This window comes from Ruditapes philippinarum, unplaced genomic scaffold (genome assembly GCF_026571515.1).
Source record: "Ruditapes philippinarum isolate M1 unplaced genomic scaffold, ASM2657151v2 ctg282_1_1_1_1, whole genome shotgun sequence".
Lineage (NCBI taxonomy): Eukaryota > Metazoa > Mollusca > Bivalvia > Venerida > Veneridae > Ruditapes > Ruditapes philippinarum.
This window is the reverse complement of record NW_026862013.1, coordinates 245,745-272,140: the sequence shown is the minus strand read 5'-3', so window position 1 is coordinate 272,140 and position 26,396 is coordinate 245,745. Positions and strand designations below refer to the sequence as shown.

The window sequence follows — 26,396 nt, the reverse complement described above, 5'->3', positions numbered from 1 at the left end:
TACCAATCTTTTCTTTTTATGAGCAGCATGAGTGAATTGTAGAATAAAATAACTTATCGATAGGAAGTATATACATGTACTAGTACTTACAAGATATTGTGACTGGTTGATACCAAGATCTTTGAACACTTTCTCCAGAATTGCTTTCATCACTGCCATATCAATGTTGAACTAAAAAATACAAAATATTCTGTCATATATTTTACATTTATTTCCTTTTACCCTTTTTATGTATCCATTATTCATTTCTTTTCATGCTCACTAAGTTAAATTTGCATTACATACTTGCTCTACTCTAAATTGCAAACTGTCCATTGTTAATGTGAAAAAATTGAAATTTTACAAACAAGCAGCCAACAGTATACAGTCTAGTCAGGATGCATGGATGCACAGACTGGTATAATACAGTCTAGTCCAGATGCATAGATGCTTAAACTGGTTTGGTTTATACTGGTGGTATGGATGTGCAGACTGGTATGGTTTTATACTGCTGGTATAGACAAACATTTATCATTTCTAGCATTTAAAGAGTTAAATATATTCATATTTAACAGATATTACTTTTAACAATAACATTAACAGTGTTTACTAGGATATAAATCTTTGCATGAAAAACATTTCTAAAGTAAATTAAAGTAAATATTTCATCAATACCGTTAAGATATTAAAAGAACTAAATTTCTTTTTTAAAGTAAGAATGCTATAAATCTGAAAATTTCAATATGTCGCTGTAAGCTCGTTACTGTTTCTAAAAAAAATATTCTATTTAAAAGCAGTTAAGAAAAATGGCTATAAAGCTGGAACAGAAATACAAATATTAAACAGGATGATTATAATGAGAATGAAAGATGGATGATGAAATCTATTCACTTCTTTGTTTCAGTCTTAAGTTTAAGTTTAACGTGTGTTTGTATACATCTAGGTTTATGTATGTTTGTATAGTTAGGTGTAGGTAAAATGTATGTTTTTAAAACATATTTTCAGGTCATGGGATAAGAAGTGCAGCTAAACTTTGACAAAATGAATAAAAGTGAGGGATAGGAAAGTGTTTGTGAAAGTATCTGCCTCTCAACCCAGAGATTGTATGTTCAAGCCCTACCAGGGTCATGACCATGTTTTATCATACAGCATGTGTACTTGGTAGTTCCAGGAGACATACTGGAGAATGATTAAGATGAGCTGTCATCTCAAATGAGACATAAGACATGTGTTTAATCTAGTTGAACAGGTTTTTTTTTTTAAAAATTTGGTACCAGTATAATCAAATCATGTTGCTTAATATGATTTGATTTTGCTGGTACCAAATTTAAAAACTTGTAAATACAACTACTATAACATTGGTGATTTAAAACAGCTTTTGCATTAGGTTAATGATCTCTTGTAAACTACTTGACATCTAAATGTGGCTACCAAAATTATTTCTGACGTTCAAACCCATGACATACTTGCACTACACTGAACTAGGTGACTCACATGCAAACTGTGATAGAATTAAGATATTTTGGTAAATAGATTGACATTGAAATAAGACCTTGATTTGAGCCTGTTTGCAATGTTGTTTTTGCTATGCTTCTCTAATTTACTACATGCCTTTGGAAAGCACTTTGTCAAAGCACACTTTCTTTAAGCCAGCATAGGTGACAAAACAAGTCTATACTAGAAAGCAAAATTTTCAAACAAAGTGAATAACACAGAAAGATTGACATCATAGTATCAGGCAAAATCATTTTTGTTGGCATCTGATTGGAAAGTTGTGCATTTAATGATGTAAAAGACAAAAATTAAGGTCCAAGATTACTTGGATCCTAATATATTTGGAAAGCTTGAGAAGATAAGAAAAATGTTTGTGGACAAAGGGTTTAAAATGGGAATATGAGTTCATTTATTTGGTTGCTATGGAAATATCAGTTTTATCATTGTTGTCATAGGAACAGAAATGATTAAATACTTACTGGTTGTACACGACCCTAGAATAATGAGAGATGAAGCTATGAAAGATGAATTATGAACATGCTATGACAATAATTATTATTTATAATACTGCATGCTTGTAACATCAGTTTTCATTGGATAATCATGATGATTATATTATCTATATACACAAATGATGAAGATTTATTAAATAATATTCTATTATTATAGAATCATTATATAAAGACCATTGACAATTAAGACCTTTGACAGGTTATAGAGGATAAATAAAGTCATGCAGTATTATTGTATAATAACAGTATTAAGTTAGGAAAAATACTCAATACACCACTTACCATTATTTGTTTAAATTGATTAAATGAAAGGCATCAAGAAATGAGCCGCGCCATGACAAAACCAACACAATGTGTTTGCAACCAGCATGGATCCATATTGGATCCATGCTGTTTGTTAACAAGTATAGAAACTGATAGCGAACAGCATGGATCCTGATCAGACTGCGCGGATGCTCAGGCTGGTCTGGATCCATGCTGGTCGCAAACCCATTATGTTGGTTTTGTCATGGCGAGGCTCAAATGTTTGTTCCTCTTCTAAACTTGACTATTTCTATACAGATGTTCAGAAAAATCCAAAAAAGAAATGGTCACTATAGTACCGGTAAAATTTCTAATCATTTAGTGATAGGTAAAATTCCAATATCATCATCCCAGGCCTTCCAAAACAATGTTTAAATTTTTATCATGTAAGCATATTGTTAATAAAACCACAAATTCCAAAACAAGCATCAAATTGTACTGAATAAGAAATAGCTAGATCTAAGTTAAAAAGAAATAAAATCAATAAAATTACAGATTTCTTTTAAAGGTTTCCAATTACTCCTTATCTATAATTATAATAGCCCGATTGTGGACAAAAATTAAAAATTTTAAGATTGCTAGCAACAGATCAACGTATGACTTGAGCAAAATAACAAGTCACTGATATTTAAGTGAAATTACCATTGACATGCATATTGAACCATTTTAACCCTTACCCTGCTTTAAATATCTAACAATGGACCTTTCATCTTTCAATCTAGACAAGACTAATCATAATAGTCATTTTTAGGGAGAATTTCACACTTCTATGAAGACTTTCACATTTTTAGGGAGAATTTCACAGTTTTTCGGCAGAATTTCACATTTTTTGGGGAGAATTTCACATTTCTAGGGAGATTTTCACATTTTTAGGGAGAATTTCACATCTAATGGGAGAATTCAAAAATATGAAATGTACTGACTGAATATTTAACAGTGCAGACCATGATCAGACAACACAAATATTCAAAATGATCTTAAGTCTGCACTGGTTTCAATAGCCATCAGCAGGTTAAAGGTTAAAAAGATTTTCCAACATTAGTATATCATGCAAAAAACAACAAATAATTTAAGCACAACTCAGCAGTATAGAACCATACCTTGTCCACTTTATTGGTAGGCTGTATTGGCTGAGAAACTTTCGATGATTTTCTAACATCAGGTTTTAGTGCATCAGCACCGACGATGATCTCTCCTGTCTGATTGTGTATGGCAACTATACTAGGGAAAAACACCTGAGGCAGTGTCGCTGAAAAAAAAAATGAAATATGAGTATATATATATATCGTTTGGTGAAACAAAAGTGTAGAAAAGTCAAAATACATCAAACAGCAACTTTTTCTTAGGGCTATCACAGAATTAAATGTTCTGTTCCTAAAATAAGGATGTGGTTTTATTTCAACTGTATACATGTATCTGGAAACTATCTCTACTTCTTATGTTAAATACTTGCATACCAAATAAAATTCTTAACAATTAAGCATTACAATAGTGACAGTGCTTAAATCTTCATTTCATTTACAATTTGTCTATGCAAGGCTTATAACTCTATCACAAAGCAGTGGTATAATAAAAATAGAAATGGATCCAACATTTTGGTTCAACTTACGTCTCTCCCCCAGGATACCTGCTCGGATACCACAACTTCCTATATCTATAATTACAACTTTCTGAAAGTATAAATATCATTCTCTATGTTAAACAAATTTTCAAATTTCAAAAAGGTACCCTTCTCTCAAAACAAGTGGCTTATTTAATATTATGAATAAAGCACATGATTTTATAATTACATAGCTTCTATCTAACATAATTACATTTATTTCTTGCAGTGTAACAAAGCTCAATACTGGCATGAAAAGTCACCTATCAACTAAAAAAAAAAATCATCTTAAAAATAATTGCTTCTCAAATATTATTTATCAATATGAATGTTCGACTTCACTCTAATGTAGGCATTTCCTTTCCTCGAAAGGTAATCACAAGGCTGTTGTAAGTTCTTTATTTCACATTAGTTACTGCAGTTTTGCAATTAACCCTCTATATATATATTAGAATTAATAGCACAAGTATCATATAAATAAAATGTCTATGTCATCAGCAGTGCGAGGACAGGTAGAGAATCACTTCAAAAACTTACTTTTTTAGGATGAGGTATGGATGCTGGTGAAGGTCTAACATATGTAGCTTTTACATTATCAGCTGTCTGAGACTCTAGTGCCACCTTCCATGATCCATACTCATGATCAGTGGGTACTCGAACCATTAAATACTTTCCTCTCTAAAAAAAGGAAAATTCAAGTTAACTTAAAACTTGGTAAATCTAAAAGCAACACTGTTATTGCAACTCAATAGACTGAAAAAGCTAGTACAGACAATCTTCAATCTTGTATTTAACTTACAGTAAACACAATCTTGTATTATTATAATCATTAAAAAAGTCTGCTACAATTCATAAATATTGAAAAATAAAAGAAATTTGTCTAATTTACAAGAAAGAAATCAATTAGAATATACAATGTAATTATAAAAGTGATTGCTTATGATCTGGTGCCTTCAGCTCCCTAAAATATCAATGTATGAGAGAATTTTGACAATTTCTTGTGAAACACTGAGCTATAATGTGTATATAAATATCAGTAATAAATTCATAAATTGAGTTGTCTCCCCTGCATTGAGTAAGGCTTAAAACTTAAATTACAAACATTTTTCCCTCTTTCAAGGCAAGATTTAATTATATTCTTTAAATTATATTTTGATTATCATATATTACACATTACATTCCCCTCAAACTTATAGGTAAATTTTGATTTATTAGTTTTTAATGGATATTACATAACTTTCTAACATTAAAGACATACTGAAGTACATTAGTTATAAATGTATATAACTCGTCATCTCACAATCAGGTGCAAATTCCTCGTCAATTAACAAGTTCAGGTTTTTTTTCCCATACTGCCTTAAAGCTATTGAGGTATGTCAGTGTTGCATTTTAACTTCAAAGAAAGACAAACTGTTCAATATCTTAGCTAATGAGGTAGAAAAGCAGGGATGATTTTTAAAGTAATATTTTAAAATAATTCAACATGGTTGCTGTTAAAATATATCATTGTTGTGGAAAGGAGGCAATTCCCATGGGAACAAAATGTTGTTATTACAAATCAGTTTATACAGAAATTAATCATTAATCTTTTTACTTTGATTGTGTAGGAAGATAAAAGCTTACACACTCACTCAAATCTGTTCCTGGAATCAACCAGTACTAAGCAACAAGCGTAATGTTTTTAATTCCGGGAAACAATGGCTTGCTCCTGACAGGCTTTGAACCTAAACAGCCAGAAATCCTAGACTAAAAGGTTAACCACTCAGCCATGCCGCCACATGGAGGGAGAGAGAGAAAAAGAAAATATGTACATGTACTTCTTATCACTTCAGATCCACATTTTAGAACCATTTCTTTTTTTTACATGACTTTAAAAACAGTTTCCCATTAAGCAACAAAATTTTATTGGGATCTCTTGTACTCAGCAATGAGTGTAGTTTCTTGCTCAAGGAAACAACGGTCTGGCCCTGATGGGGTTTGAACCCATGCGGATAATGATTCTTAGATTACTTGTCTGACGCTTTAACCACTCGGCCATTCCACCACTTATGTCTTAATTGATATGTAAAGAACCAAAATTAATAATAAATATGAAGTGTTTCTAATAATTAATAATGATTTCATTCAAACACTGTATTTTAGAGCTAAATGTAACATTGCAAAAAATAAATGAGCTTGAAATACAAGCTATGCCAGCATTGAGCATTTCAATGAATCCTGTGCTAGCAGACATGGTAACCTACCCCGTCATCTACCCCCAGCACACGTGGTCCGAGCTCCTCCACTTTACCACCCATCAACTGTAAACTGTCACTGGGCTTATCCTTGTTGCCAGACTGAAATAGTAAGATATAAAAACATATAATTGACAAAACTAACTTAATGGGTTTGCGACCAGCATGGATCCAGACCAGCCTGCGCATCCGTGCAGTCTGATCAGGATCCATGCTGTTCGCTATCAGTTTCACTACTTGTTATAGGGTTTGTAAGCGAACAGCATGGATCCTGATCAGACTGCGCGGATGCGCAGGCTGGTCTGGATCCATGCTGGTCGCAAACGCATTATGTTGGTTTTGTCGTGACGCGGCTCATATATATTATCATAATATAAGATGAAAGATACTGGTCAAAATCAACAAACTACCTATTTGCACTTACTGGTAACATGTACTTTTTCTAATGAGCTCATCACTGGGGTTTTTGGTATCAGCATCTTTTGTTTGTATCTCTTTAAAGTTGAATGGATGACAAACCTTTAACTAGAATGTTTTGGTGCTCATCTCTTTTACAATAAATGGGTGACATAAACCCTTAAACTTTTGACATAAACAATTATAATACAAAACTAATACAAAATTTAATGCATTATGTTATTCAATAGAATGTGCAAATTTATGTTTTGTTGATTTTTTTATAACATGTATTTAACAAATGGTATGTGGGTGGTGTAAGGGTGGGGTATTTCAAAATAAATGAATGATAATCCTGCACCATACCCGTTCATATACAGATTTTCTTAACAATATAATTTTGCCTATACTAACAGGACATGCATTTAAAACAAAAATATATATGTAACTCATGCCATAAAGTAATAATGAAATGAATGAAAAATGGATAAAAATGTCACTTAACTGCATACAACATTTACAATTATAATATACCAAGATCATGTAGATATCAGAATGTAACAGTCTTATAATATGCAATAAAATAAAATACTATATTGTGCTTACAATGCATGCAAAAGAAAGAAGGTATTGAGGTGTTAGTAATTATGGTTTTTAGGTTTTTTGGGGTTTTTTTTGTTGAGGTTTTTAAATATCTGAGTATGTTCTATTTCAGACATATGTCACATTTATCCCCTTTGCCTTCCAGAGGCAACTAATTTTATTTATGTCACCAGTACAAACCATTAGTTCAGGCATCACATTTGTGTAAACTGATCATGGCCTGCACTGTTGGCTATACAGTCAGTACATTTTCTTTTGAATTTTCCCTAAAAATGATGAATGCATGCTTCTTTTCTTCCAAATTAAAAATCGACAAGTCCATATAAGATATTTAGCAGGTTGAGCTTAATAAAAGCTTTTGTTTTGCTTCAGTATATAATATTATCAAAATGTCAATTATCAATATTTCAAATCAGATAGGAACAAATAAATGGGCAAAAAATATCTATCTGCTAAATATGGTCAAATTCTATCCAATTACTAGTAGTTGAGTCAAATTTTTGTCAAATTAGATTTGTTTGTAGCCTAGAGCTAAGCAACAGTTTCTTTTCATTCTACAGCATACCACCAGTTCTAGCCAGTACTAGCTGTATCCAAAGCAAAATAATAACTTTTTGTAGTACATAACCAATAAATATCAGTTTGGAACATGTAATGAAATACAAAATTGTTCAGTGGTCTACTTGGTTCAGAACAAAATTAAGTGGGATATAATTGACTATTAACCTAAAAATGGGTTACATTTTAATATTGCATGCATCAATACCCATATAATAATGTTTTAGTATATAAAGTACGATGTCGTTACTTTTATATTGATGACTATGTATATTATATCTTTTTTATACCATCATGCATACAGTTCTTTTTAAATTCAGAATGATTAAATTTATGCTTTGTCAGTAATTTCAAATGATTTTTTTAGTGTCTATCTAAACAGCTGCAATTTCTGTTGTTGTTGTTGTTGTTGTGTCTAGAATCTACGATATTTTATAACCCGTCAGTATTTCCATATAATCATACATTGCATAATATTACTTACGCTCCTGTTAACCTGTTGGTGATATAATTCTATTCACATGTAATTTGCATAATTAGCTTAATTCGCATCATTTGCTTAATTGGCATAAAATAAAAAGAAATGTCTTTATGAATATTCATCAGATGACTAAGATATAATATTTCAGTGCATGAAAAACAACCGTCATGCAAATGGCATGCAAACATAGGCAATAAAAGATGCGACACAATCTTCCGTCATGCAATCAGGCAAAACAACACTTTATAAAATTCATTACATATTTAAGACACAAACTGTAGCAATCTTATTCAAATAAAGGAAAAGTATCATGTGTCATTTCAAACCATTATATAGATTATAAAACTTGAAAACTAGAAACTGTACCCTAAACCTTTACCCTGCAGGAACAGAAGTAAATAGCCTTTGTCACCAGTACAGAGCCTGGCCAGAATGCACATCCGTACAATCTGACCAGGCTCCATATTGTTGGCTGACCAACACAAAATGTTCACCTTTACGTTCCAAAAACTGATAATGGACAATTCCAGAAATGTTAGCAGTACAAATTCATATAAGAGAATCAACAGCTTTTGTACAAATTACAGCAAGTTCTTCCTAGAGATAGATTGTTTTGATTTAAAGATGTTTTCAGATGCTGTGAGTCTGTGACAATTATAGTTTGGTAATCATGATGATAATGTACATGCATATTCAATATACATGTGCTGTCTGAAAATAAAGTATGGTATTGAACATATAGTTTAAAGAAATTCTATTGAACATTTTAAATTTCGCCTATATGTTTATATGAAAACTCCTGAATACATCCTTAAGCATCATCAGTCTGTGACAATATTTAAGAAATTTTACAACAGGCATTTACCTGAGAGTACTTGGATTCAATACCATACTTTATTTTCAGACAGCACAAGTATATTGAATATACATTATCATCATGTATATCAAACAATAATTGTCACAGACTCACAGCATCTTTTGCTTCTTATTAGCAAAACATTTTTGTGACATGCTTTAACTGCCAAAAAGGCTTAAAATACATCAAACAACTATTGCCATACATTTAGTACCTTATTACGCTAGTTTTACATTTTATTTCATAGCTTAAAGTAAAGAAACTTGCTATTTACATGTTCACTAGAAATTTGCCATATGTTTGCCACATTTATGAAAGGATTGGTACACGTATCTGCCATATTTATTGAAGAATTGCCACATTTGCCATAATTGATATAGATAAGCAATATATTTACCATACTTAATGAAAAATTGCATTTATTCTTGCTGTATTTGTGAAAGAATTGTGATAATATTTAACATACTTATTGAAGAATTGCCATTATAACTTGTATTCTTTTGCAATAATCACTCCAATTGCAAAATTGCCATATTTTGTAAAGGATTGCCATACTTGATGAATATGCCATTATTCTTGTCAAATTTAGAAACAATTCCCTATTCTGACATGTTATTGTTTCATACCTCATAATAGTGTAGCCAACCATCTTGGGCCTTGAAGAACCTTCTCTTCCATGTTTTAAGCAAGGTTGCTTTCTTCTTGTTCATAGGTAACTTCTCCATGAGGCCCTCCATTCCAATAAACTTGTGAGAAATATCCTCTACATTCTGTTGAGAAGATTAAATAATAATAATATACTAAATAACAGCATTAAGTTACAATATCTAAATATATCTAAATATATGCATCATAATATAGCTATTTATTTAATCATATGTATAAAGTACATTGTATTTCTTAAAATGATTCTGGAATACATTGTGGACAGGCATGTGTTACAGGTTAACTTAGCGCAAAAGTGAAGAATACTCTGGTTTTAAAGGAAAGAAATGGTGTATATTAGGCTTGAAAGTCCAGAGACACAAAAAAAGTTAATGTTCAATACATATGCTACAAAGTTATACTTAAATTATATAATATTACCAATCTTTAAATTTATATACTTACATCTGGCATCATTTTCACCTCATATAGTTTTTCCAGCAGTTTTGACTGAAAAGATAGATTTTGTGTTTAACAGTTTTTTTTTTTTAGTTTTAATGGTGCAATATATTTTTACATGAAAAGACTAGATCATAATTTTTTCGAGACAGACTTTATTATTACACATGTATTTTTGAAAACACATCATTTATTATTATGTATATATATCAAATATACAAAAGTTCTTTTATTCTTTCAAAAAATTGTTATAATACATTTATGCTATCTTTGAAAACACGTATCTTTTAGTATAATGTATTTATGTATTTCAAAGATACTTAAGAGCTTTCATTCTTTCTTATAATAATAACTTAGTAGTTAAATTAGACAACTGTTCTACATCTCAAAGTCTTATTTTAACCTATATGCATATTCATTTTAAGAGATGCATTTGAGCTATGAAAGACCTAATGTATACTAGGAAAAAGTTCCAACATTCTAACATTCCAATATATGTATTGTCAAGTAAATGTGTAAACTTAAATGAAAAGCTTACTGGATCCCATTCCCTGAACTTGACTCTTGTATCAACAACCAATTCATCACCATCATCATTAGTGTTACTATGGTTTCCAACTGATGCTGATGAACTTTGACCTTTGCTGATGACCTCTCCTTTGTTGCCATGACTACCAGGCTGTGACACTGCAGTCTTGGTTGATTGTTGGACCTTTGTTGTAACATCTTGTGCTTGCTTGACAGTTTCTGCAAAAAACAAACAGTAAAATTGTATTAACTTTTTATAACTTCTTATTCTTTTTAGTCTTTACACATTAAAAATCTCTCTTTGTTTACAAGACAGCTTCAATCATGGTTCCCCATGTATGCAAATGTATATTTTTTTCCGTAGTGTGTTTCAATGCAAGGACAATTTTAATGACGTCTGAAAAATAAGAGCGCAAAACAGACACAACAAGACACATTTCAAGATTGTGCTTTATAATCATGTTGAACAAATGTATTACAATTTTTATCGAGCTGAAATTAGCAAGCCCTATCTCTCCCCTATTTTGGCAAAAGATGACTAAGTCAAATTAATGCAGTGCAATATGGCTGTATCACTATCCTCCTTTAAATATCTCTCAAGGTTGTTCAAAATTATGACATTCTTTCTAATGATAGGTTTCCTATACAAACTTCAATTATAACATTAGCATATACCTCATTTGGCAGCAGCTAACCATATAAGACATAGTAATTTACATATCATGTGACCAGACCTTCAAGCTGAGATATTCAAACTTAAAATATGTCTTTCTCAATTACCCTTAACCATGCTTTATTATATCCTTTTCAGCTACATTCACAGGCCTTCAAGGCCTCAACAGACGGTAGGATTTTGAAGTACAACACCAATTAAAACTAAGATGTACAGACAAATCTTAATGTGTGAAGGCTACTATTTCTTGATTTCGGAAACCTTAAGTCGAGATGTAAGGGATAGGACATGTTCTATTTTGAAAATCTTGTCGTACCGATTTTTATAGACCTCCCACAATGACAAGTAACAGATAAGCAAATTATCTCCTGATAATGGATGTAATGAATGAAATTCCAGAACAATTAGGGCTAAAAGGTAAACATAGTAGTAAGATGGGGTAAAAATGATTTTGAAAAACTCTTCAGGAGACCCAAAGTTGTGTTGTGTTCGAATCCCAAATTATTCCGAAAATGATTATGTCACGGTATTGAGTTGTTCTCTAATTACATGAATTTGGGGAGGGGAGGTAGTTTGTAGGCGGCCACATAGCTTCATGGCGAAAAAAAGTATTAAGTGAGTAAAGTATGTAAAGGATCAATGTAAAGGGATCCTTTTCAGGGGAAACCTCAGAAGATTCTTACAGTATAGAATTACCGTCTGAATGCAAGTGTTGTATAGCTTTGAAAATTGTACATCTTATCTCTAATTAGTGCTGTACAACTAAATCCTACCGTCTGTTGAGGCACCATCTTTACCAATATGTGATAATATTACGTAAAATATATAAGTATAAATCATCCTATTAATTGAAAATGATAGTGTGTTCATGCATATTAAGATGATGTTGAAGAGAAATCCTATTCTGCATATAATCTATGTTTCAAATTGTGCATGGTTATTGTCAAACTTATGACATGGGCGCAGTACCTTTTGCAGATTGCAAATTGTATACTAGTAATAAGTGCATGTATGATGTATAATAAAGTGTCACAGAATATAGTATCATGTACAAAAAAGACCACAAATAGTTAGTTACTTTGTTACGTATCTCTTAAAAGGCCATGACTTTAAGATATCAACGTCAGAATCTGTCACCGAAAAAAAAATCTGATCTTATCCCCCTTTGACAGGTGGTATTGGGCAGGTTTAAACTGTACTTATATAATGTGTTGTATTTTTGTAAAAGGACTAAAAACTTCCAAATATTCTTGGAAGAGGACTATGAAAAAATATACTCCGTACATGCCATATTAATTAATACCTTACAGCCGTTTGTAGAGCAATCACCTCTTTACAACAATAGTATCGTTTTTTCTCAAGGTAAAACTTCAGAATGAATTTGACCTGTGTAGAGCCAACACCTCTCAGCACAATAAAAATAGTTGTCTCCCAAAGGTTGTTCCTATCCAGAGGTTTCACTGTATATCTTGATAATATCTGATTCCCAGGATCTTAATGTGTCACTTAATAAATTGTTAGGATAAAACACCAATTTTTTGCATGTGTTCTTTCTTTCTAAACCACCATGTCATGCTTCAATTTGTCAAGTTTTCTGTTTTGCAATTCTTCATTATCACACCTATTTTTCAAGCTTGACTGCCCGATGCAACCAAATTAATCTTTACCAACTATATATGACGTAAATCTGCATCATATGCTAAATCATATTAAATCTCATAGAATTTGAAAACTGCCCATTTATCATGCATGTCATTTTGTGTTTGTGATCGGTCAGAATTATCTCCCCTGTTACACAAAGTAAACATAGAGGGAAGATAAGTTTGCTCATAAGACCAATCCTTATCCCATATATGTTCAACAAAGACAAGATGGTAAACATCAACCCACCAGATAGTAGTCACACAGTTAGATAACAAATTTGATTAATGATATCCATCAACCTACAAAATACATGTTGGCATTGAGCACATACAGAAACACCTCAATCCTAATTTCACTGGAGTTACAACCCTTGTGTACCAATCCCTTATTAATTGAAAATTTAGGTTGTTCAATAATAAATCTCCAATAATCCTGCCTGTGTTTCTCACTCCCACTCATTTCTCTATCTAAATCTCCTTGTTAGGATTTTAAAAATACTTCAAAGTATAAAATATCCTATAGTATAGCATAACAATTTGAATTACACCCAGTGAAGACTTGTTGACTATGCATTAGATTAAAAAAGGTTTTATACATATCTATCTCGCAATATTTCTTGTTGAAATGGTTATAGATTGGAATTCAGAGCTTATGTTCTTTCTCTGTTACAATAACAGATTTAGACCGTCTGTACATACTTAGAAAATATAGCTTTTCTTTAGCGCATAATTGTGCAAACTATAAAGCAATCGGTTTGGAGTTCAAAATAAACAACAAAAAATAAAGACACATCATATCTGATGACAGTATTCCTGAACTTTCAAATTTGTGTTATATATACACATGTAGTATATAGCATTACTGTCTGAGGATGCTGTACATTTTAAAAGTTGCTTTTTTGTTACACACGGACAGACAGCAAACTATACTATAAGTGTTATTGCTCAATACGTTTTTGGGATTCAAGCTGGATTCAAAATTTAACAGCAATGAAAGCTTTACCATATACACTAAACTTATGAGAAAAAGGCACCAGTTCTTTTAGTTGATTAATATAATTTCTTGAAATTTCTTGAAATAAATATGATTGTCTGCATGATTGTCAAGACAAGATTCAAAAATAATTTCTGGCAAAAAATATGCAGAAATGATTGTAAACAAAAGAGTCATACTTGTACTGTTTTGGGTTCGAATCCCATCAAGAACTTTGGATGCTTTCATGTATTAAAGAGACTCAAGCAAGGAAGTGCATGACCAATTGGTTAACACGTCAGACTTGTAATCTAAGGCTTGTTGGCCGTGTGGGGCAAGCTTTTGTTAACCTTGAGGAAGAAACTTTACACTTATTGCTAAAAAATAGTACTGGTTAGTTCCAGGAACAGATTCGAGAGTGTTTCAATAAGCTTATAGCTTCTATAAATTTGTATAAACTAAGTTAATTAGTGCAATAATCTTCCTCATATAACCTTTACAGTGTCAATGTGTCTTAAATCACAACTATGTCTTTGTTTAAACAAATGTGATACCCCTGGAGACATCTTGGTTTTAATGTCTGGTATCACATTAAGATTTATAATAATTTAACATTGTCTGAACAACTTCCCAGCTTTAGTCAAAAAGTGAAATTTCATTGCAACACTGGCATAACTTGTTGTTTAGGCCCATTAAGCTATATGCTAGTGTTGCATTATGTACTCTCAATATAATGCCGACTAGCCATGAGCAATTACCTTGTCAACAATACTGATGTAATCTATGTTACATTTCATTAAACAAAACAACCAAATGAATTAAGATTTATGTAGCTCCATCCAAACAAACATTTTTCACAGTTGATATACATATATCTTAATAAATGTCTTAATATGTTTACTGCTTTAACAAACACTGAGTAGACTCTGTCTTTGCTCTGTCTTCATAGTTAATGTTTCAGGTGATTTTGAAGCCATGACATCTGATCATGGTCTGCACTGTTCGCTATTCAGTCAGTTCTAATATTTTGAAAATTTCCCTAAAAATGATGAATAGTTTTATCCAGCTTGAAAAATGGACAAGTCAATTTAAGATATTTAGGGTGTAAGGTTAGCAGTGGTTACCATCAGTATGGAGCCAAGACAGTCGGCAACAGTAATCCTTGGCACTCTGCCAGACATTCATTATATAGACCATTTCAATTGGCTATAGTTTTAAGCCCAGGACAAAGACAGTAAAATGCACAAAATCAGCAGGAAAGGGATTAAGTTTAGCTTTATCTGAATTGATTTATGACCAATCAACCTTTTAATAAAACTTCAACAAATATCATGGCGGGGAAAGCTAAACAGAAGTGTTTGATGTTGTAAAGAGTAATTTGGTATCATTTTTACCTATCTTTTAAACACAAAGAGGTTTAATAATGTAGGTTTTAATCAAGTTTTTCATCTTCACAGGACAGTACACAAAATGTGGGTGCAGTCTGACGATTAATTTCTAAAAATCTTATTACAGTAATCCTATAAAATATTTTGATTACTCATGCTGAAGTTTATGTTAGTACACTTAATGTTTAATTCACTAAAAACAGTATATACTGTATACTCTGTTTTCATGCCAAAAGAAAATAAATCAAAGAAATTGGTATTTTAATAGGATCTTGATCAGATAATCTGGGATATTGTTACATAATACTAGAAAGGGCTTAGCCCGGAATTTAGGGAACTCAGGTAATCTGGTATATTGTTACTTAAAACTAGAGAGAGATTGATCTCTATGACTGTCTTGGGTTGTGACAGTGATATGGAGTCTCCTCCTTTTCACTTGTGGAGAACAATTACCAGGACTCTTTTTACATTACTTTAAATTGAACATATAAATTAAGTACCACTCTAGGGGGAGTAAGGGATGTTGCACGTTTTCATTATCCTTCATGTAAAGACTCAATAAAACAGAATCTTCAATTTTTATGTAATTTTGTTGTGATTAATGCTTCCAAGGGATCACTTTATCCAGATTTTTAGAGTCAACTAAGGTCAGATCTTTCTTCCACCTGCTGGTAGCATGTAGCCAGTGCCAACCATCTGTGCTGTTTGACTATGATCTGTACTGTTTGCTATTCAGTCAGTATTTATTGGAAAGGATAAATACGGTACATATAATGATTATTTGGTTAAGATAACACACAAATTATCGTTTCTTCATCTCAAATAGGCTGCTACCATTATTGGTTCAAAACCTTATGCCCATTTATTTTTTACCAGCCTACACCAGACTGGCTTAATAGATAGTAGATAGGCTTTAATATGTTTACTACTTTCGTTTTCTTAATTGGAATGCCACTTATGCTAAAACCACCAAATATGTTACAGGTGCCCCGGAAGACATGGGTTTACCAGTAGCAACAATATGTACGTATAGGGTTATCAATCTTCATTTTTTAAGGTATACAGTCATTAAGATCAAGGATAAATAAATCAAGTCAGTGAAAATAATTATGTTAATGCATTTATTCATTATGCTAATATATGCATATTGGTACAGGTAAATAACAATGCTTGACCATTTACTATCAAATTCACATATATCAATAACATACAGTTCGATATTGACAAGTATTAACTGTAGCATTGCCTTAATTGAAAAAACAAACAATATACACTAGAAATAAGAAATAAGTACATTCTATCAAGTAACAATTTATTTATAGGCCTGACATGTTTTGACCTTTGATTTCCAAGTATGACCATGACCTTGAAGGTGAGCAAGTATGTTTTGCATGTCAACTGACGAAATGAAAACAAAGGTGAAATATTTCGACTGGCTAATTGTAAGTTACAAGTCATACACAATTTGACTACCAAGACATTGACCTTAATTTGAGACCTTGACCTTAATATGGTGATCATGACATGTGTATTATTTGTTCAGAAATCCCATCTTGCATGCAAAAGTTATGGACTGGACACAAACTCCACATTGTGTCTTTATCAGTACAACCTGTTAAGCCCGTGACAATTACATACAATTCCAAAAGTGATGTAAACTAACAAATTTCCATGAACTTTTATGTATTCAGAAATCATTAAATTATAAAAATAATTCATCACAGCCATGGCTACTCCTTTTTTTTCAACAAAAAATAAATTCAAGCAGGATATGCCGGGTATTTTTACTATTAAACCTTGTTGAAATTTTAAGCTGCTTAAAAATTTGAAAACAATTATACACGACATATAAGATATGCAGCAAACATAAAAGCTTTTAATAAATTAATCTTTTTCAACCGCTACATAACCTTTCAATGCAGGACTAACTTATATTTTCTAAACACTTAAAATGTTCTAAAAACAAGGGAAATATAATAGATATTAGTCTCTGTCCTCCTTTTTTCATCCAATGAGAAGACCTCAAAATTTGAAAATTTCTGGAAATTTATTCCCCTTAAACTGTCTCCAATAACATTAAATTTTAAATGTCACATCTCTTCTGAGGAAAAAAGGCATACAAAAAGTTGGCCAAAGACGAAATTATTTAGATGCTAATAAGAAAAAAATTAACATCTTAAACAGCTACAGACAATCCTACGTTGCTCATCCGAGCTGTTTAAATTGATTAATTTTTTTCTTATTAGGGACTTAACTATTTATTACATTAGCCAAATTTTAGAGATTTCTACAAGTGAAGGTTTTAAAGCTTCTTATTAATTTTGTTTCACTGAGAAAAAACAATATTGCATTTAATTTCTTAATTCCCATCATGCCTCACTCAAAAACAATTACATGAATTTCATAATATATATTAGTAATGGTTTAAGAGCATTTAAGATGCTGTTAACCTGTCTGAAGAAAGTAGTGATTCATTGGTTTCAACATATTGCGAAACAAGTTCTTGGAACTTATATTAATCACTTTCGAGTCCGCTTCCTGGAACCAACCTGTACTGGTGTCATATGAAGAAACATGGTCGTGAGTAGGCTGGAACATGATTAATGTGAAATGACTTGTCATTAAAGTAGCGGAATATAAACAAAGCAGTATTTTGCCTTCATACAGACATACTGTATCACTATAATTGTACTAGATGCCAAAATAGCAACAGAATAAAAAGATGCTTCAAGTAATTGGCCAAAGAATAACTTAAAAAACTATAAAAATACACCATAAATAAAAAGCTTTTGAGAGAAAAAAGCATTTCCGAGGCCTAATAGGGCTTAAACAATGTTCACATTCTAAACATATTCATTACATATTTAAATTAGAGTTCTTAAACTTAATGACGGAAACAAATTTAATATACTGTATATATTGTAACTCGCTGTAATAAGGCTGTCAGTAATTGGTTAAATAATAATAAAATTTGCATCATGAAGTTTCTTATGACCTTGCTAACCTTGTACGGGAATTATCTGCCCTTGAAATAAGCAAAATTTTCAAAATGAACGGCAGATGACTCTAAAACGAAGTAGGTCTAATACGGTAAATATTTTGTGTTTTCATAATTCTAAGATAATATAAAGATCAAAATAAATTCTATTTTAAAGTTTTCATTCTGCTATAATTATCAATATGTAACTATAGTAATATGCCTCTAAAACTCTTTTGAGAAACAATCATATGTATACAGAAACAATTTGTTATTGTACAGTTTTTTATAATTAATATATAGTAAATTTAGCTAGTTTATAGCTTTACACCCTTTAATCACATGTCCTTTTATGGCAATATACATTCTATATTTCAAACCAACATAGTTTCATGCAATAAAATCCAACAATGTAAGCATTTATTATGTCATTTCAGCAGGAGATTTGCATAGAATTGAATCAAATTAATTACACATCAACAACCAAGAATAAGCCTTCACTTCATACATTCTTATACTTCATTTGAAACAGAGACATTTAAATCACAACTTTTTTTTCTTCATTTTTTTTATGTCCACAAATCATAAAGGAGACTTTGTGAGGAAAATTGGTCATGAAATACTTGTAATAGTGGATTATCACTCAAACAGTATATATATACAATATATCATAATTATATAAAACAAGCAAGCTTTTAAAACAATATGAAATTTATGCAATTTCTTCAAAACCATTCCTTCATAATGCAATCCTGCAAAGTTACTTAAGTTAAAGAACAAATATATATTTCAGGAAAGTACAGGTATATATAACACTGTTAAACAGTTAAAAAAAATTTAATAAATGACACTAGAGTGGAAAAATAGCAGCAAACAAAGATGTGCCTGCTGCCAGCTGGCCTGCATATCTTTGAAGAGCTGACCTTAGGCTTTATAATTTTCAACCTTTTGATACTCATTTATAAATTAATCATAAATAAAAATAACAACAGATGCAGTTCCCAATTCAACATAGGGCAAGTAGGGTGCACAACATTCATAAAGTAAACTTTAAAAAGATATACCCATTTCAAGCTTAAATCTCATAAAATAAATAAACTATAAAACAATTTACTTAAAAAATCAACATAAAACCATTAAATTGTCAAAGCAGTGAATCAAAGCCAACATTCAATTTATAAAACCACCCATTCCTTCCCTCACATATAACATCAAAGACATCAAAGAACATTTAACTAATTAGATAATTTACACTTAACATGAACAACAACAACAACAACTTTAAGATCAGGTACAGGTATCACAATTTGTCAATCACACTGGTATTTTTATCATATCAAATGAAGCATAGCCTCTAACACTTTATATAAAACTTGTATTTGTACAAAAATGTTACATGTGCAAATATACTGAAAAAATAAATTACAATAAAAATTGCAGTCATAATATCTACATGTAATTTTCTTATAAAAACACAATTTTAGTCTTCTTAATTTTTCTAAAAAGTCATTTTTAAATGTATTTATGATGATATTCTTATAAGGATCTTTACAGACCATAATTATTTTTAATTAACATCTTAATAACATGAAATGAAGAAAGCAAATAATAAGAAAACTGCTTTAAAACATTTCAAAGTCATAGCTTATCTGCTTGATTATTTAATAGTGTTTATTTCTTAAAAAGTTTTCGGAATCCTTTCTTTGGTTTTTCTTTTTTAGCAGGCGCCACTCCATTATGCAGACCACTTGTGTCTTCTTTATTCAAGTTCTTAATATTATTGTTATTTTCTTTATTAATATTGTTATTTTCTTTATTATCTTCAGTTTTATTCTTCCCTTTATCACTTTCATTGCTCGAGTCTCGTTTTTTCAATTCAAATTCTAACATTGTATCACAAGCTTTCTTTGCAAAGTCCAGGTGAGCTCTATTTACCGTCTCTTCATCATGATCAACAGTTTTTTGTAAGTCTTTACTTTGATCATTGTATGCAGCATCGACGTCTGTCTCCATTGCTCCGGAGACAGGATGACGTGTTGTACCAATTGGCGAAAGCAAATTTAACATGGCATTCTGACTGGTTTGACTGGTGATTGACGACTGACTAACAGTTCTTGGTCTGTAGAAAGCTGAACCGCTATCTTTATTCAGACTTGAGTTTGACCCATGAAGGCTTGATTTAGAACCTCTCAAGCTTCCTGTTGACCCTGAGTCTGACCAGGTTAACTCAGAGACACTTGACTTTTCTCCAGCACTTGTGTTGTGACGCTTTAAGGATGAAGCTGAACTTGGTCTTTCACGATCTGATGTAGAATTTGATCTCTTTAATGAAGAGTCCCTTGATCTACTCTCTGCCTTTTCCCAAACCGACTCATTTTTATCATGACCTTTCAAGCTATTTCTTCTACCAGAATCATTCTTTATAAATGGATTATCATCAAGAGTTGTAAATTGTCCTTTGGACTCTACACTTGCCCTGCCATCATCAGCTACTTCAGATGATTCACTTCTTGGACTAATTTCTGTATCTTGAACTCTAGGAGATGCAAGGGGTGGCCTTTTATATGCTCGAGGTGATCTGGATGATATTGGTGACTTTGGGGAATCAAGAGAAGACAAATCTAGCTTTTCAACAACAGTTGGCTTAGGTGCAACTTTAGGTGGAGTAGGGGCTTTCTTTTTTGTTGGTGAAGTGACTGGATTTGGGGGTGCATTATTTTCTGGTGAAGTCTTATTTTGGATAACTTTACTTTCAGTGGTTTGTTTTTCTGTTTTTGTATCATTACTTGGTGTCAGCAATTCTTGCCTCAAAACATTGACCTGGTCAACACTTTTACTCTTTGCTAGCTGTGATTTTTTATTTGCTGTGTCTGATTTATTTCTCTCTACGCTGCTGCCTCTAAACAAGGATAATGTTGGTTTGTTCTTTTCTCTTTTTGTTGAACTTTCAATAGCTTTTGCTTTCTGCGAGACAATACCTTTCAAACTTGAAGTACTTTTAGCAGACTCTAGTTCAGCCAAGTGAACTAATTCAGGTGCAGACCCTTTTCTAGCTTTTCCATCTGAATTTGATAAGTTATTAGCATTGTTTCTCAATCTACTACTGGTTGTACCTTTCATGTAGCTTTGTGCACCGCCTGTTGCCTTAGGTTTATACCTATAGATCTTTTCAGACTTTGTACTTGTTTCTCCAAATGATTTGACAGAATCCTTTGAACTGATTTTGTTATCAACAGTTTTTGCTTTTTCACTGTCTGGACTTTCTCTCTTTGCTTTTTGTCCATAGGCTTTACTCAGATTTTCCTTAGTTAATGGGGATTGTGCTTCTTCCTGGCTTGATTTTCCACAATGTTTGCAAACATAGACAATATCAGGAAAGTCAATGACAAATTCAGTTTGAACACTCATTTCTCTAGTATCCTTCCTTTCTTTGTATGTAAATTCTTCAGAAAAATGTTTTGTAGGTGAAGTAACTGGAGTATTTGGTTCTGAAGCATGCTCATGCACAAATTGTTTAAGCTCTCTCACATCTTTCTTTAAATTTCTTGGTGAAGACTCTCTTTCTTTAGCTCTTTTCTTCTGGCTGGAACTTGTTGCAGTCATATAACTGGGAATGTTCTTTTTTCCTTCAGTTTCACTAAAGGAATGTTTCCTCTTTTTTTCTTGTGTAAGTGACTCAAGCTTAGCAAGCTTATCAGTAAGACTCATTCCATGTTTGTTTTCAGCTTTCTTTGCACTCTTTGGAGTCCCGTTTTTACTTGGAGTGGTGGGTCTTTTCTTTTGAACATCATTTTCGCTTTCAGATGTAGCAACTGAATCATTTTCACTTTCTGAACTTTTCAATTTATCTAATGGGGACTTACTTCTTTTCACAGCACTTCCTTTCTTTGCACTCTTTTTCACACTGGTTGGGGTTTTATTTCCATTAACTTTAGTACTAGTCTTTGGTGTTGAGAAGCTTTTCTCAAGTTCAGCTTTCACTTTACCCCCATCAAGCTCTCTTGAAATGTTTGGATCTTCATTTGGGGCCTCTCCGGTAAAGAATTCATGCATTTCGTCAAGCTTTCCTTGTGTCTGATCTAAGGCATTCCATTCAGTGGTACTAGCAATGTACATACTTTCTCTCACAGGTAATGTTTTCCCTTCCTCATCTCCCTCACTGTCATAATCAGCTTCTTGTAAAACATATGTCACAGAAACATCCGGATCCTCTACACCACCATTTGAATTCATTTTTTCATCACTGAACCTTTTACTGGAATAACTTTTCTGACTACTGTTTTTAGGTGTCAAGTAAGTTGGACTCTTAAGGTTTCCAAAAGTAGTACTTATTTCTTGGGCGACAGACAAAATGTCATCTTCTGGCTGTATACATGAGTTGTGAAGATCTTCATAATAAACCTCAGAAGTTTCAACTTCTGAATCATCACCATTGTAAGGGGGAACTGCTGGTATAGAATGTCCATATCCATTTGTTTCACTTTGGGAATTACCATTTCCATTTTTCAGCCTCTCTATGAAATATTTAGGTTCTTCATCATGGTCCTCTATCTCATGACTTTCAAAATGTTCAGTGTTAACATCTTCATTCTCATTAGATGTTTGCTCATTACTATATTCATCACCATCATAGCTATTTTGTTCATCATTCACTCTTGGTATCTCAGTATTCATTCTCCTGCTGTATGAACTACTTTCATAGCCAGGCCTATTCATGCCTTTTTTTGTAATTCCTGAAAAAATGTTTCTGTCTTTGCTTTCTTCTGGCCTGGAGTAAGAGCTACTATAAGAATTTTCAGTAACGTTTGGTCGAGAAAAGTCATATCTGTACGATGAAGTTGAAGTTGTGTCTGAAGAGTCTGAATCCCCGCTACCAAGCCTGCTCCTGCTTGAATAGTCTGCTCTAAGAGGTTTTCTGGTACCTAACACTGATGAAACAATCCCACTAAATATGGTTTTTGGATTACCATCAGTCTCTTGATTATCGTCCTGTCCAAACAAGCTAAAGCTGCCCATTTTAGGTCTTGCACCACCGTATCTATCAGTTTCATTTTCACGCATTGACATTGTTCTACGAAATCTATATCCTGATGGGTTTTCTGAATCAATATCAGATGATTTTATCCTTTCAGTCCTTACAATATTGACACCTGTCTCGGCACTTTTAAAGTCATTTCTAAGTTTTGCTTCTCGTTCTTTCCGCATTTGTTGTAACTGCTCAAGTCTTTTTAACCTTTCGTTAATTTCGCTTCCTTCTGGCCCCCACATACCTCCCAGCATGTTTGAGTAACTTGAAGTTGTTAAATTCATTTTCAATTAGTTTCGTTGTTTTTTGTTCCTGAATGAAATATCTTTTATCTTTTTTACAAAATGTCACTTGCTGTTTTTTTATTCTTCAGTCAACCACTTTTTCTTTGCTTTCCCTCCACTGTCATCAAACAACTTTACGAAAATTATTTGTTAATTCTTACTTTTCATTTCAAATCCAACAATGTCATTAATGTTACATGTTGTAAAACACAGTGCACTTTGTATCAAGGTCACGTAATTTTCAAAATGTGAAATAATAATCAACCTTTTCTAAACAAAGTTAATCTCAGGTCGTTTAGACCATGTTTTGTGTATAAAATATGATTTCTCAGTCTAACAGTTCCTCATGTATATAGAATATTTGCTTGATTTCACCCACAATTCAAATTCTCACCCACATATATTCATCCTAATCATCTCGATACTTATTTAAAATTCATAAAGCAAAACCAGTCAGCAAAATATGTAATTCACAGCTTACTTATCTCGATCTTGTTTGTCACGCCTTGTGATTATAATATCCCATCAACAACATACTTATTTTCACTTTAAAAAAATTACTTGTGTCCTAAAAAAAAACATTAATAAAACTCATCCTTCCAATAACCGAAATGTTTAACTTCATTCAATAAAGATATCATGTGACAACAAAATTCAAATTTCAAATTCAAAATCCCCAGCTCATGTGGTTTGCTTATCCAATTGTGAAGCAGTTTATTACGCACGGCTAGATTGCCGCAGTGTACTGTCATTAGTAAGTAAGTCCCGCCGAAAATGAAAGTCGCTTATCAATCAAACACAACACAGTCATTGCCTCTCGTTGACAAAACATATATTACACACCTTTATTCGAAAGTCTGACAAAAAGGTGAATATTGTATTTAGTGTACTTTAAACCGCCACACAATACATATATTTATTTATAATCACTACACACTTCATTCGCAACATTTATTTTACTTTATATCAAGGTTTAAAATAAATTTAATCCAAAGTATTGCGGTTCATAATGTCACTTAACACTCTCCTATTGAAAAATCATTCCAGTGTAACGAATTTTTTACAGCACATAAATTTCAAATATTTTATTGGTATTCTTATTTCACCGTCACTTTACTTTCGATATAAAAGTGTACAAACATAGGTATTTTATGAATCAGTGAACCCATTCTTGCGATTAGTCAACTACAATGGAAATAGTGTTCCATTAGGAAATAAATGCAGAAAGTTGACCTAATATTAAAGCAAACATAAAAATGCCATATCATATCATTTATGGAACTTTTAAAACAAGGTCTATCTTTATTGCCTACATTGAAGTATATTTATGAGATATCTCAAATATCAACTCTGTCTTTCTAAACATATGTGTTTTATGTCATCAAGATAACTTAATGTCTACCAAATTCAAAATTGTATATTCTCTTTACTGATCTTTTCATACTGGGTTAATCTTAACTTTGATCACTTGCCTGAATCACAGTCGCTCTTAAAAGATTTATTGTGTAAGTGATTTTTAATGCATATATTTCTCCTTTTTATGAGCCCTAGGGCAACATGAACATCTATAAAACCAATGTTTTGTGGTTGAAGTGAAAAATCACATGTAGGTGAATAGAATGGGCATTATAATTTGAGGTACAAGTGAAAATTGATACCGAAAATTGAAAAGTTTGATAGTGACCCCTGGTGTTAAATGTCTCACCATTTACTTTATCTTTTGCTTTGACCTTTGCATGGCCACTGCATGCGGTCAGAGAGGTAAGAAGTAGAATACTCAGAATATACTCTTGTCATCATCTGAGTGTCAGACTGGTCTGATCTAGATCACTTGATCAAATCATCAAGTTGTCGGATATGGCAAATACTGTCTGTTTAACCCATAACCCACTAATTTTCTTAAATGAACTTGTTCAGCTGTCCATTATCAGTTTTGTGGTTTAGGTCAGCCAACAGTATAGAGCATCAGGTCAGGCTGCCCGGATGTGCATGCTGGCTTGTCTCTATACTTGTGGCAAAGGCTAAAATCACCTTTTGGTTCCAGCAGGTTATGGGTTAAGATGGTCTCAAGTTATAAATTCTACAGTGGCAAACATTCTAGAGGTTTTAAAATTTAGTTTCTTCTTCCAGTATAGTGAAGGGCTGCCGCTGCGGCATTTTCTCACTTTAGAAGACATATCCACTTGGTCTTCTGATTCTTAAAATGAGCTTTGAGGATAAAGCCAAAGATGCTGACCAGTACATTATTAAAGGCAAACCAGTGTTTAATCATTTACTGCCCTATATGGGGTTCAAACAAGGGAGGGGCTATTGATAATCAGCATTATTAACAGGTTGTCCATATTTCCTGACAGCTTTCATATTAACCCTTACCACATTAAGTATCATAAATGGACATATCCATTACCAGTATTCAATCCAGAGTAGCCCATTCATTATCTTTAGAAATATTTCGAAATAATTATGACTGAGCTGTGGCTAGCACAGACCTCAGCAGGCTGGCTGATCTTGGTCTGCACTGATAGTATGGGCAGATTTAGTTGAACTCGAAGCAAGCAGGCTGAGGGTTAAAAGTCTGGGAAAAGGGTGATTCCTCTGAAGCATTACAAACAACAAAATTACATGAAAATTGCAGACTTGGTTTCATTCTGTACATTACAAGTAGGGATAATGAAAAAAGTGCCCCTCAGCACTGGCTTGGGCGGGTACTCAATTTTCAACACTTAAACGAAACCCATAATAGTGAAAATGTATAATGATCTAAACCTTGCTAGTCACTCACAT

The 26,396-nt window shown here is 32.3% G+C and overlaps 2 protein-coding genes across 2 annotated transcripts in view; both read right to left on the bottom strand.

The window, feature by feature from the left end:
• Positions 1-26,396, bottom strand: part of LOC132717647 (uncharacterized) — a 72,210-nt gene that overhangs the window by 13,273 nt on the left and 32,541 nt on the right. Inside the window, exons 6-13 of the mRNA XM_060701165.1 lie at positions 10,659-10,867; positions 10,127-10,171; positions 9,643-9,786; positions 6,132-6,224; positions 4,426-4,566; positions 3,898-3,958; positions 3,389-3,537; positions 91-171 (exon numbers count right to left, since the gene is read on the bottom strand). Coding sequence (XP_060557148.1) covers positions 91-171; positions 3,389-3,537; positions 3,898-3,958; positions 4,426-4,566; positions 6,132-6,224; positions 9,643-9,786; positions 10,127-10,171; positions 10,659-10,867 — 923 coding nt within the window. The remainder of the gene's footprint in view (positions 1-90; positions 172-3,388; positions 3,538-3,897; positions 3,959-4,425; positions 4,567-6,131; positions 6,225-9,642; positions 9,787-10,126; positions 10,172-10,658; positions 10,868-26,396) is intronic.
• Positions 16,430-24,813, bottom strand: LOC132717659 (formin-J-like). The gene has a single exon (XM_060701182.1). It carries the CDS (start codon positions 23,610-23,612, stop codon positions 19,974-19,976), a length of 3,639 nt encoding a protein of 1,212 aa, XP_060557165.1. The 5' UTR covers positions 23,613-24,813; the 3' UTR covers positions 16,430-19,973.

Excerpts from the sequence above, each read along its gene's own strand:
- LOC132717659 (XM_060701182.1), bottom strand. The coding sequence starts at position 23,612 with ATGAATTTAACAACTTCAAGTTACTCAAACATGCTGGGAGGTATGTGG.